Genomic DNA, 13,095 nt, shown 5'->3' on the forward strand with positions numbered 1-13,095 from the left:
CTGTTGTGTGGACCTCCCACGTCGCCTTTATCCATTACGAGCTGACGGGCACTGGGGTCATCGGGGCGGGGGTGGCCCTGCTTGCGCTGTTCCCGCCCTCTCTCTGCCTGCTTCCGTGGGCTCCATGTCCACAGTCCTCGGCCGCGTCTGTGTCTGTGGGTCCAGCACCGCCTCGGGGCCCCCATGCGCTTCCTCAAATCCTCTCCTGTTTACTGTCTTATCCCGCCATGGACCCCGCTGGAACTTCCCAGCAGGCCCCCATCCCGGTGCTCCCCTCACTGGGTGTCGCGTGCACCTGTGTGGGGTTGATTCTCTGGAACAGAACAAGCACCAGGACCCCGGGCCTGCCTCCTTCCCACGTCAGGGGCTTCCAGGGCGCTACAGGTGCGGTGTGGACGGTCCTGCACCTCCGAGTGGATTGGACGGGCTGGAGGAGCCGGGCAGGGAGCTTGTGTGCGATTGCCCCTCCAGAAGCCCTGGGCCCCTTCTGTTTCTGTGTCCTCTCCACGGAGCCTGGACGTGCAGGAAACGCCCGTGTCTACTTTGTCTGGTTCCGTGGTGGCCCGGCTCCGACCTGGGGTGCAGGGTGAGTGTTGGCCACAGGGGGCGGGAGGGACGGAGGCAGGTTACTTCCCAGGGGGATTGTCTAGGACTGCCCAGTGCACATCGGGGCCTTTGGTGTGACGCACGGGCGCCGGGCTGGCCTGCTGGCTCCGGGGAAGCGGTGACCGTCGCTCAGGGTGTGTTCGAGCCCCCTGAGGTCCATGGAAGGGGTGGCAGCCAGTCTGACTGCCGTCCCACCCCCACAGGGACGACGGAGGGGATGAGGGCCCAACCTGAGCCTCCTGGTGGGATCCAGAGGGACGGTCCAGTGGCAGAGGGTCTGGAAGAAGAAGGGGCCCAGCCAGTCCTCTGGACGTCCTGGCTCTGGGCCTTGGCCATGTAGGGAGCCCACAGGCGCTGCTGTGGTGTGTGGAGCAAACTTGGACGGGGCCTCGTCTCCCCCGCCTCCCTCCCTGTATAATGACGTGTGTCATCCCGCGATTAAAAGGGTGCCACGTGGCCGCCGTGGCCGGGTGAGCAGGGCAGAGGGCAGGGCCTCGCCTCCGGAGCGCGCAGCCCGCCCGAGCTGGGTGCCCCGTGTGCGGAGCAGAGCGTGTGCCGTGCCGGCGCCTGATGGCGCTGCGTCGGCATGAGCCTCAGCGGACCTGCGCCTTGAGTGACGTGGTCCCCCAGGCGAGGGCCGGGAAGCAGGCACCCGGGGACCGACTGCCAGCAGGGGTTCCGGCTTCCTGAAAGGGCTCCGGGCCGGCCCTGGTGCTGCGCCCCGTCGCCCACGCAGCGCGCGGGACTTCTTGCTCTGGAAGGGCTCGGCCCCCTCGGGTCGTGGTGCAGGAGCCTGCGTGTGGCGGGGCTGGGGCTGGGGTGGTGTGGTTCTCTTGCCCACGGGACGGGATGGGCCAAGGGGCAGAGATGCGCTGCCTGCCCTCCCCAGGGGGTCAGCCTTGCTGACGCCACGGCCGGTCTTCTGAGCCCGCCGCCTGCCCCGCAGCTGCGCTGTCTCAAACCCAGCTGGCCTTTCTTTCTCAGGTGGGCCTTCGGTGTGTCTCTCTCCAGCTCAGCAGGCGGGGTCCCGCCGAGGCTGCTGACGGCCAGTCTCCAAGTCTGGTGGCACGGGGCGTGGGACCACTTCTGGGGGTGGGGGCGGGGATGGCCCTGTAGCAGGAGCTCCTGCCTTGTGGCCCCCTCTTTCCCAGCACCGGGGCTTTGCCTGTACTTTTTCTTTCCTGAATTAAACTTAATGCCATTTGTGTTGTGATGTGTGTGGCTCTGGGCCCCGCCCTTGTCCAGAAACAGGAAACTATGGCAACGGTGGAGGCTGCACGGTGGGGCAGGATTAATAGTTAACCAGCCGCCACTTGAAGGCTGATGGATCGTTAAGGCGGGTGTAAACCTGGCTCCTCCACTTAAGTTAGCTGCCCAGCAGGGGCCCCGTCCCCGTCGGTCTGAGGTGAGCGTTTTGCAGGGGAGGCTCTGACTTCCTGTGTGCGGCCCCCAGACGGTCGCTTACATCCCAGCCCCGACAGAGGGGAGGATGTGCCGGGCTGGTGGTCCCACCTGGCCAGGTGTCCCGGGAGGCTTCAGGGGAAGGCGCTCAGGTGGGGTAAGGACGATCTCCCAGCCTGCGGTCTGGGGACCCCACTTGGATAAGAAGGGGTTAAAAGCAGCATTTAGTCCAAGCAGTGCTGCAGGTGGCACAGCCCGAAGCCCCAGGGTGTGGGAGCCTTTGGGGGCCTGGAACTCGGGTGGATGAGGGGCCCCGCCAGGCCTGGGCACAGGTCAGCTTCTGCACACACAGCCATGCATGCACGTGTGTGTAAATGTGCAAACACAAGTGCACGCGCGCACGCACGCACACACGCACACACCTTCCCAGTCAGGCGGCACCCGGTTGCTCATGGATCCCTGGAGCCCCCCTCGCCCCCCCAAAAACAGAAAACAACAAGTGCTGGTGAGGGTGTGGGGCAAGCGTAGTGGTTCCTCAAGGACCTGAATAACCGTATACGACGCGGCCACTCCGCTTCTGGGTCTTTATCCAGAGGAGCTGAAAGCAGGTCTTCAAGAGACATCTGCGCCCTCACGCTCACAGCAGCTAACACACGGAAGCGACTTGGCGCCCAGCACGGATGGGGGGATAAGCAAGGCACGGACTCTCCATGCCATGGAATATCGTTCACCTTGAAAAGGACGCAAATCCTGACGCGTGCTGTGACGTGGATGAGCCTGCAGGACCCTGTGCTCAGTGAAATAAGCCAGACACAAAAGGACAGGTATCGTGGGATTCCACTCACATGAGGTCCCTACAGCTGTCACATCCACAGAGCCAGCAAGTAGACGGTGGATGCCAGGCTCTGCGCCTGTGCCCCCTCTTCCTGGCTCTGCTGCTTGGTGGCACCCGGGGACCTCGGTGCCCCCTTGCTTCAGTCTCTGGCCGTCAGGTTCCACCCCTTCTTCAGAGGCCCCTCTGTCCTTCCTCTCTGGGGAAGGCGGCAGTGGCTTGGCAGGTCTGTGGTCGGGAGCCCAGAGGCTGCAGACAGGCAGACGGAAGGGTGGATGGAAAGATGGGACTTTTGCCAGCCCCTGTGCTGAGCCGAGCGTCTCCCATCAAGTGTTGGCCTTGACTTCTAACCGGGGCCCTTGCCCGTATCCCTGCAGATCCAGACCCTCTCCTTATCCCCTCCAGGAGCTAGGCTCCCTGTGTGTGGCCCAGGGCCCCTCTGTGCACAGCTCGTGCTGCCCCGGGACACAGGGCCTGCTCTGACCACGTGCTCCCGGCCGGGCCCCGCTCTCGGGGGCTGGGGGCTGGGCTGCTGTTGACACGGGCCCCCAGGGAGCTGCTTGTTTCCAGAGGGGGTGCCCTGCTCCGTCCCTCTCCTGGTGGTCTGCGCCCAGGGCATGATTCTCTCCCTTGTGGATCCGTTGCTGTGCTCCCAGTACTGGCCCCCAGCGCCCAGGAGGCACACACCCCGAATTCGGGGCTCACGTGTGCTGGAGCCTCCCAGCAGTGCTGAGGAGGGAGGGGCGCCCAGAGAGTGGGGTGGGCTCGTGTCCGGATAGGGGGTCAGCATGCCTGGCACGGGCAAACCCCCCTCGGGTTCGGGGCTCGGCGGCTCCCCGGGGCTGTTTCTCCCCCATCCCTGCCCCCACCCGACACCCGAGCCGGGACGCCTCCTCCCAGCGCCCGGTCCCGGTGCGGTCCTGTCTGTCTGCATGTCTGGACTGGGAGCCCCTGGGCAGGTTCCCTGGCTGGTAAGGGGGCCCCGTGGCCTTGGGGTCCTGGAGGTCTGTCCTGCTGGTGGTACTGGGGGGCTGGGGGTGAACACCCGGGGATGGCGGGAGACGGCCAGCAGCTGGCCTCAGGCAGCAGCCTGGGGGGAGGCGCGGCTGCCCCCGCCCCAGCAGGTGGAGGCGCTGTCTGTCCCGGGCAGCCTCCCTGCAGGTCCCGGTGGAGCTGGGCCCAGCCGGCCGGAGACGCTTTATTCATCTGGCTCTTGCCGTCGTCACTAACTTATGAGTTTCCGGTGCTGTCTGGGGATGTTGGTATCAAACGCTGGAACACGATTCCAGACGACCTGAGACGGACGGAATCCAGGACAGACAGAGGGAGCACTAAGGGTGTTTTATGGACCGAAGCTTTTTCTGGACGCAGCCGTGAGGGAGGTCTCCCACAGAACCCACCCGCCCCCAAGTCCCCCCGGGCAGGGCCGGCACAGCACCTGCAGCCTGCTGGTCTCCGGCCCAGCCACGCAGGGCCCCCTGGGATCCCAGCTGTCCCTGGGCGCCAGAAGCCACATTGTTCCAGAACCCAGGGCCCCCAGAGGCCTCTGCTGTCTCTTGGCCGCTGCTACATCCTGGCCGAGTCTGCTTCTCAGAAAGGACAGGGCGAGGGCGTTGCTCCCGCCCTCAGGCCGGGCGTTGTGCTGGGAAGGGGCCGCGGTGGTGGAAGGTACAGGGCTGCGCTCGGCGCCCCCGACAGGCTGGGGCCACACAGACGGGCAGGAGGCACGGGGCGGATCGTGAGCCCTTCGAGGGGCCTGCAGAGGCTTCCTGGAGAAGGGCCTGAAGGGAGCAGGGTGGCCAGGCTGGAGTGGGTGCAGGCGGGCCGGCCCCTGCAGGGGAGGGGTGCTGAGAAGCTGCCCCACCCTCCCCTCCCCCACCGAGGGGCGGAGCCAGGACGGATGCCAGGGCCACGGGAGGCGGGCTCAGGCACAGAGACCTGTCCCCTGTCCATGGGGTCTGCTGCTTGTCCTGACTGATACAGGACAGTGGAGAGTGGCTGGGGGTGCCTGACGGGTCCCCCCCACGCTAGTGGGCAGCACACGTGATGCTCGGCCGTTGCCAGGTGCCCAGGAATGACCTCGAGGTTGCCCACCCCACTTCTCGGGAGTCTAGAGGCCAGGCCAGAGCAAACACCCTATTCCCCTCTCCCCGAGTTTCACCCTCCCGCCCGGCGTTCTCGAGACGTCCCCGGGGGCCAAGGAAACCCCTGGTCGCAGGGTCCCACGCGGGGTCGAGCCGGCAGGTGGAGAGCTCCGTCCCTCTCTTCTGTGGTCCCTCACTGGGGTCTGCTGGACGCTCGGGGAACACCCACCCTCATCGCCTGGTTGCTCTGAGCAGTAAACACGATGATGACCCTGGGGCCTCCGCAGAGGGCCCTCTCCTGGCCCGCTGCTCTCGGCCTGTTGCGTCTCGGTCCCTGCAGCCCTGCGGCCTTGGAGGACAAGTGGTGGTGAGCAGATCAAGGCCTCGGCGTGTCTCTGAAGTGACCGTCCGCTGACCGGCTCCCCTGTGTGCGCAGGTGTCCGTGTACACAGGAGGGCTGGCCGGGCGCCCCAGGAGGCAGGGTGGGCCTGTGCCCGGCTGTGCGGGCCGGGCGAGAGCTGCACTGTGGCCGTACAGCTCTGCAGGAAGAAGGATGATTTTCTTGGAGGGCTTTTCGGGTCATAGGATGTCTGACAAAATCCAATCAACTTCGGCATGAATTTCCACGATGTGTTTGTTACAGCTTTGCACATAATCCCCACTTTTGCTGTGGGGATCTCTCGAGGGTAAGGAAGCTCTGAGGGCAGGCTGGGAAGGGGCAGGCCTGGTCTGGGTTCTGGGTCCAGCTCGGGCCCAGCGCTGCCCTCTGGCCGCGGCTTCTCCGCACGCCGTCTCAGGCACCGAGATGTTAGGACGTGGGGGTGAGGGGTCGGGAGTAGGGCTGCCCCTCCAGGCCCGTGGGGAGCGTCCACCCCTGGGCTCCTGCATCCTCACCGGTAACCATAGCCATGACTCACGACTCCGCAGCCCATCTGTTCTCACTCTCCAGGCCCCATCTTCTGTCTTGCTTTCCTCGTTGGGGGCAGCTTTCTGTCTGTTTTAAGAAAAGCCCCGGCTTATGAAAGGACTGCCTTCCGCACCTGGAGTCTGAGCAGGACCCTGCTCCCCACGGTGGCTCGTTGGGAGGGGCCCTCTGCTCATGGGGGTGGGCACCAACCCGAGTGCTGGACCCTGACGGTGCTCAGTGCCAGGGCGTCCATCTCCTTGGATGGGAAAGAAGGCTGGGCCAGGCGCACACGAAGGGCAGCTAGTTTTATCTTCAGGGAGTGTTCAGACATTGCCTTGCCTTTTCTCTCGGGATCCTGTGGTCACCGCACGAGAGCCAGCATTTGGCCTTCTCTGCTGCTTCGTGCAGGTGCTCAGGGAGCAGCGGCCCCCTCTTCTCCCTCCACCCCCTTTGCCCGTGAGCCTGTGGCCTGTCCCCTCCCAGCCATTGGCAGGACCGATGGTGCAGCCACCCGTGACAGTGCCAGGGCTCCTGTGTCTGGACAGCAAAGGGTCAGCGAGACGTGAGCCAGGGACGACTTGTTAGTCCCCCTGGAAACAGAGCCATCAGACTGTTGACCGTGCTTCTGGAAGAGAGCTCCTTGACTTTTCCCTGGGGTGGTGGTATCCTGGGGAAGCCCTGAGGTTGGATGAGAAACATCCAATCTGGGAACACGGCTGAAGACTCCTCGGGGGGACAGAGCGCTGTCTGGGCTCCTGGGTTTAGCACTGAGACAGGTGTCGAGGAAAGCAGCTCGTGACCACTGGGCTCAGGCCCGTGACCCTGACCCGAGCCAGGGCCCGCCGAGAGGACCTGGGGCGGCTCCCCCAAGGCCGTGGGCAGGGCAGGGGGCTGGTGTTGGCGCCTCATCCCTTGTGAAACAGAATGAAAGCCTCCCTCCACTCATGCTGTCGGCTGGGTCAAGATGACCTATTTTCATAGCAACGGCTGTGCTTCCGATGGCCAGCTCTGCAAATAAAAGCCTTCCTTGAAGAATAAATATTCTCAAAACCCTTGTTTTAAAATATTTATCCGCCCCGAGAGGAGTCTGTGCTGGTGCCCGTGGGGCGGGGCCCCTTGGTCTCCTTGCGGACCCCATGCAGACAGGTTTCCTTTGCGGACCCCATGCAGACAGGTCTCCTTGCGGACCCCATGCAGACAGGTCTCCTTTGTGTGGGACTTAGGCTCCTGGCAGAGGCGTGTCGGGGTCACAATTTCCTTTTCCTTTTCCTTTTCCCTGCGTTATGGCCCACGGGGTGTCGGACACAGGGGAGGGTGTGCTGCAGCGTCCCACAGCGGCGTCAATCATGTTGGAGTGTTGGTGGACCGTTACTCGGTCCCCGGGGCCCCAGCCCCTCCCTGAGTTGCTGACAGCGGGGGTTGGGCTTTGCCTGGCAGTGGCTCTGACCCCTGTGCAGTGGCCGGGAAGCTGGGAGGAAAGTGGACGAGCACAGTGTCCCCCGACCCCTGTCTGCCCTGGGACCCCTGCCCCGTGCACACGCACATGTCTCCCTGTGTTCCTCGGGGCTCTGGCAGCCCAGCCCCCTCCTCTCATTGGTGAGATGCTCCCGGATTCAGTGTTGGGGGAACTTGACACACTTTATCAGTGACCCCCGCAGACGTCTGTGTGACGGTGGTGTTTGCAGTGCCACTCTCACTACATCCTCCTAATTACAGTATCTCTGTCGGCAAACCTGTCCACCACTGTTTTGACAGATCTTGGTCAGTGGGTTTCCTTTGTTCCCGCCTCATCGGCACTGGGCCAGGGGTGTGTGGGCGGGGGTGTGGGTGTGGGTGTGGGTGTGGGGGTGGGGGTGGGGGTGGGGGTGGGGTTGGTGGGGGGGTGGGGGGTGGTGTGGGGGGTGGGGGTGGGTGTGGGTGTGGGTGTGTGGGTATGGGTGGGGGTGTGGGTGGGGTGGTGGGTGTGAGTGGGGGGGTGGGTGGGTGCGTGGGGGGGTGGATGGAGGGCATTCGTGGGAGGTGCTGGTCCTCCCCGGAGTGCATCCAGAGCGCTGTGTGTGGCCAGAAGCAGGCGTGGGGTGGAGGAAGGGGCCCAGAGCTGCAGGGGGTCTCGGGTTCTGCCCGGAGGGCTGTGGGGCGGGGTCTCGGAGGGGGTGTGAGCCGCTGTGTGCAGTGGGCACCGCCAGGTGCTCCCTGCCCCAGCAGGTGGGCGGGGGTAGACTGGGCGTGGGCATCAGGGTGGAGCAGTGGTCCCTGGGTCCCCTGGGCAGCCCCCAGTCACTGGAGGGCAGAGTGACCCTGGTTAGCCAGGTGGGCTTGAGGCTCACCTGGAGGGGTCCAGGCTGGCCACGCCTCCGGGCAGGGTCACTGGCACTGGGGCCACCACCCTCTGGCATGTTCCTTGCTCGTGGCTTCTGGTCTGCTGCCATGTGCACCCTGCCCAGCCCGGGGCCTGCCCGGACACCCGGCCTCACTGCTCTCGAGATGCCTGGCAGCCACGCCTGGGGTCCTGTCCCACCCGCGTCTTCCCCAAGCGGCTTCCCTGACCGCCCGCTGCGCTGTTTGCCGTCTTGAGGCCGCCCTGCCGGTGTCTTAGGAAGTGGGGATACTTGTGTCAAAACACAGGGCCGGCACCGTGGGCCGCCCAGCACAGACCGCAGGCCGGGCTCCCCCCGCGGCCTGGCTCGGCGCCCTTAGCCTCCCGATGTCTCTTGGGAGGAGAGGAGCCATCCATTCAGCCCATTTAAGCTCCTCTACAGGGAGGGACGTGGGCTTCCCTGTGCTTCTGACCTCTCAATGCAGCTTCGTTCCCATCTTTCCTGTCCTGAAACAGTGAAAGTCTGGCGTTTGTGCTTTTCTCTAAAAATGGTGATTTCATGGGCCTGGGGCGCCCACGCTCGGGGCTCTGCTTGGGCCGTGTATGTGGTGGGGGGGCAGGGAGCACAGCAAGCTGTCCCGCAAGGAAGGCGTAACTTCTGCGCCCGGGCCGCTGGGCTGGACCTCCTGCCCCCAGGGCGCCGGGGCCGCAGTGCACAGCAGGACGGCCCCCGCAGGCCTTCCGGTGGTCCCTGGGCTGGGCCTGGGACACGGCCCTCGTCCTCAGCTCTGTGTGAGAGCAGCCGGGGCTGTGCTGACCTCGGGCACGTGGGCGTGTGGGCCTCCTGTGCTTCCGACAAGGGAGAAGGAACCCAGGGGCCCCAGGCGGCAACAGGCCAGGCCTTGGAGGAGACTGGGGGGGGGGGCGGGGGAGGGGCAACAGGCCAGGCCTTGGAGGAGACTGGGGGGGGGGGCGGCCCCTGGGCCCCGAGCCACCCAGCAGAGCCCGTCTCCCCGCTGCACAGCAGCCACCGCCCCGTGCCCCCGATGCCCCACCCTCTCCCTGCTGCCCACGAGGGCCTCCTCTGACCCCGAGGTCACACGGGTGCCAGTGGCAGGGGCTAGTCCCAGGTTGGCGCAGGGACGCTGTCCCTACAAGGGCTGGGGTTGCCCCGCCGTCCACCTCTCTGGCTGTGGGAGCTGGTGCTGGGGTTGCCTGGTCAGCCCGGCTGCGCTGTCGCAGGTTGACAAGTCCGCGGCTTAGAGGCACCCCTGCGGTGTCCGCCAGCACGCGGCCCTGCCACTGCTCACACGGGGCGGTGTCCTCCTGCCGTGCCGGTCCCGGTGCCTTTGTCGCCTCTGGGTGCCAGGCTCCATCCCCAGACGGGAGGGGTGAGCCCCACTGGCAGGCGAAGACGCGCGGCTCCAGAGGAGGTGCTGTGCTGGGTCTCGTGCTGGGCCCCCTCCTTGCTCACTTTCGCCCCACCCCACACGCACACGCACACACACACGTGCGCACACACGCACGCACACAGGCACCGCCAGAGACCGGCTTTCCTGTACCGTCTGGCGGGGACGTCGGCAGTGGGTGCTGCGGGCAGCAGGGCCTCTGGGGTTCCTCTGACGGCCTGAGCAGCCCCAGCGTGCGCGGCAGTCGTGGAGCGTATTTAGGTTTTCCCTGGGGAATGAGGCTACACTGCCACAAGATGGCGGAACGGACGAGGCTCTCTGACTGTGTCGGGTGCAGGGGGGAGCACAGAACTGCGTGGACAGAGGCCACGGTGCCTGAGTTTCAGAGCGGCTTCGGGAGGCAACCTCTGAGCTGGGTGGGTGCTGGGGACAGGGAGGTGGGGGCAGCCTGGGGCGGCCTCTTCACGGACCGTGCCCCCCAGGTCTGTGCCCCATGGACCCGTGTGTCTCCAGCCTCCCACACCTGGTCACCACCCCAGACAGCTGGTGGGTCACAGACCTGGGGGCGCATGGACCTGGGGGCACAGACCTGGGCGAGACCTGGTGGGTAGAGACCTGGGGAGCATTGACCTGGGGGGCACAGACTGGGGGCATAGACCTGGGGGTGCACTGACCTTGGGGGGCACAAACATGGGGGTAGAGACCTGGGGGTCACAGACCTGGGGGGCACATGGACCTGGGGGGCACATGGACCTGGGGGAACAGACCTGGGGGGCACAGACCCGGGGGGCAGAGACCTGGGGGGTAGAGACCTGGGGGCCACAGACCAGGGGGCACAGACCTGGGGGCGCACAGACCTGCGGGCACACAGGCCAGGCTGGCCCGGCCCTGGGTAGAGACCCGATCCCCTGAGCAGTATGAGGGGAAACCTGCGTGGACGTCGTGAACTCCCGTGGCGTGTGTGCAGAGAGCGCGTCAGGTTGGAAACAGAAGTGGGAGCCCCGGAAAACTGTCCACACCCCCTCCCCTCCGCGGGGCTTCACGCTGACAGGCTGGTGCATGGCGGCGGGAGCGTCCTTCAGCAGGGCTGTGACAGTTAGAAGAGCTGCAGTTTCCCCGGGGTGGGGCTCGCTGTCTGATGCTGTGAAGAAAGTCGGTAGAAATAAAGCGTCGAGTGGTTTCGCTCAGGCTGTGGACAGCCCCATTATCCAGCCCGGGGCCCTTGCAGGCTCCCCTCAAGCTGGTCCAGAGATGCCCACAGGGCACAGCCCCCCCGAGACTCAGAGGGCGGCCCACTTACTTATGGGTCTTTGCGGGGTGGGGGCCGCTTTCACTGGGGGGCTGCGGGGTGCCTGGGGCTGAGCTGAGCTGCCCTGTCTGATCGTGTTCCGTCTGTGGGCAGTGCGGCCTGGCCTCACCCCACCGTGAGTCCGGCAGGAGGGGCTGCACGGCCCCCAGGAGCCCCCTCTGCCTCGGCTCAGGCCCGCCCTGCAGCGCCAGGCCCTGGGGGAGGTGGGCTGCCGAAGGGCTGCAGGGGCGCCCTGCAGTGTGGGAGGCTGCCCGCAGCGTAGGGGCGCTCTGGGACTGCTCCGGCGGGGGGGCTCGTGGCAGGCACAGGGCCTTTCTGCCACCTCACCTGGCATCCCTCTGTTCTCTCTGCAGTGAACTTGGACCACTTCCAGATTCTCCGTGCCATTGGGAAGGGCAGCTTCGGCAAGGTAAGGCCAGCCGGCAGGGCGCCGAGGCTGGACAAGGGTGTGAGCGAGGCCGGCCGCAGCTGGGTCTGTGGGTGGAGGGTGTGGGTGTGCTTCCTGCCGAGCAGGCCCGTGATGCTGGGGCCGCGGGGTGGACTGCCGGCCGGGCTCACCGCTGCTAGGGGTTCTTAGCCCAGGTCTTTGGGGGTCTAGTAGCTCGGCCAGGAGCTGAGGGTGCAGGTGGCGTGGCCCCGGGCTCTTCCAGGGCCGAGACCCTGACACCCCCACTCTCCATACCAAGGCCCATGTTGCAGCAGAATGGCTTTCCTTAAGGACAGAGCCGGCTCGAGGTCTGAGAGGGAAGCGTTTTACATAGAAGCTGCTCCTGGTTTAGCTGATGCCCGGTGTCTGGAGCCACAGTGACGCTCGGACACCATTGCTGCAGCTGGAGCCCAGAGGCCAGGCTTCACCTGTGCCCGTTCCTCCAGGTCAGGCAGGGGCAGGACCCAGGGTGGGCGGCCACGCTGCACTTCTCCAGAGAGACCTCCGGAGCCCATTCTCCACTTTGCTTCGGTTTCTCTTGGCCAGATCTGACTTCCTGGTTGTTGCCTTGTCCTGCCTAGAGATGGGGGGTAATTATAACTCAAAGAGGCTTAAGGAACGCTCTGCAAAGGTTAAAATTAGCTCCCGGGACTCTGCCTTGCCAGGCCTGTTGTAGTGAATCACTTCTGAATGGACAGTTTCTTTTCAGCTCAGAGGGCTTGGCAGATGAGGCCTTTGCGCCCCTATGCCCCACACAGCTGTGTGGACGCCGTCTCTGTAAGCCCTGTAAGCCTCTTGAAGGGATCGCTGTGCTTCCAGAGCAGACTACCAGGGTATTTGAATGCTGTTAATTGTCTCCATCTCATTGTATCACGGCGAGTGCTGCCTTAGGTTACCAGGCCTGGGGTAATTATAGCCAGAGCAAATTAGCCCCTTTGCACAAATCCATTGAAATGCTGTATGCATTAGGGAGAGAGCATTTTGAACGTCTCTCGGAGTCAGGAGGTGACTGATGGACCTGGGCCTTTTGTTCACTGTGCAAAGATGGTCGATGCAGATGAGGTCCTTGGTTGGTGAGCTTGTCAGACGTTGGTGGCGCCTGAGACGGTCTCCGCCACCTGGCTTCTCCCACGGCAGCACCGGTGTGTGGGAGGCGAGGGGGGCAGGCAGGGTGGGGCTTAGGGGAAGGTGCCCCCCCCCGGGGGGGGAGGACACCAGCCGAGACTGGGTTTGGGAGGGATGGCTTATACAGGGAGACACGGGTGTCGTACAGATGACTGGAACATGGGCCGGGGAGGGAAGCTCTTGGGGCGAAGACTGACTGGGGTGGGCGGCTCATTGCCCTGTCCCTACCCCCATCGCCCCCCAGGCTAGGCCCCCTGCACCCCTGCGAGGGGCTTGTCCTCCCTTCAGGTGCACAGCTGGGCAGCCTGCCTGCCCCGCAGTGTCTGCAGGACCCCGGGATTCTGGCTCCTCTGACCGTTCTCGGCTGTGAAAATCCAGCTGGCCACAGGGTCCCAGGAATGGGGCTTTTCAGAGTGGGGTGACAGGAGGAAGTGTGGGGTACTGCCAGGGTTTTATCTTCAGACGCAGGTTACGGTGTAATTGGAGGGCTGCTTCCTGCTCCCTAATTAGGCCTCCAGGGGTCTCTGGGCCGCGGCTGCCGGTGCCAGGTGCGGTTATGTGTCTGGAATGTGGGCTCTGGTTCTTCCGCTGCTCTCGGTGGCTTGGCGGTGACCCCATGAGGAGAGAGAGTGAGGAGCTGAGCCAGCTCCAGCATGCACGGCGGGGCCACGTGTACAC

General features: G+C 65.1%; 1 protein-coding gene across 2 annotated transcripts in view; it reads left to right on the top strand.

The window, feature by feature from the left end:
* STK32C (serine/threonine kinase 32C) overlaps positions 1–13,095 on the top strand; it is an 81,442-nt gene that overhangs the window by 35,658 nt on the left and 32,689 nt on the right. Inside the window, exon 2 of one of the 2 annotated variants that reach the window (XM_065894129.1) lies at positions 11,219–11,274. In XM_065894129.1, the coding sequence (XP_065750201.1) occupies positions 11,219–11,274 (56 nt within the window). Of the gene's footprint in view, positions 1–11,218; positions 11,275–13,095 lie in introns of those variants that run through there. The other variant, XM_065894130.1, reaches the window with a different exon arrangement.

The sequence above is a fragment of the Phocoena phocoena genome, chromosome 16 (genome assembly GCF_963924675.1).
Source record: "Phocoena phocoena chromosome 16, mPhoPho1.1, whole genome shotgun sequence".
Classification (NCBI taxonomy): Eukaryota; Metazoa; Chordata; class Mammalia; order Artiodactyla; family Phocoenidae; genus Phocoena; species Phocoena phocoena.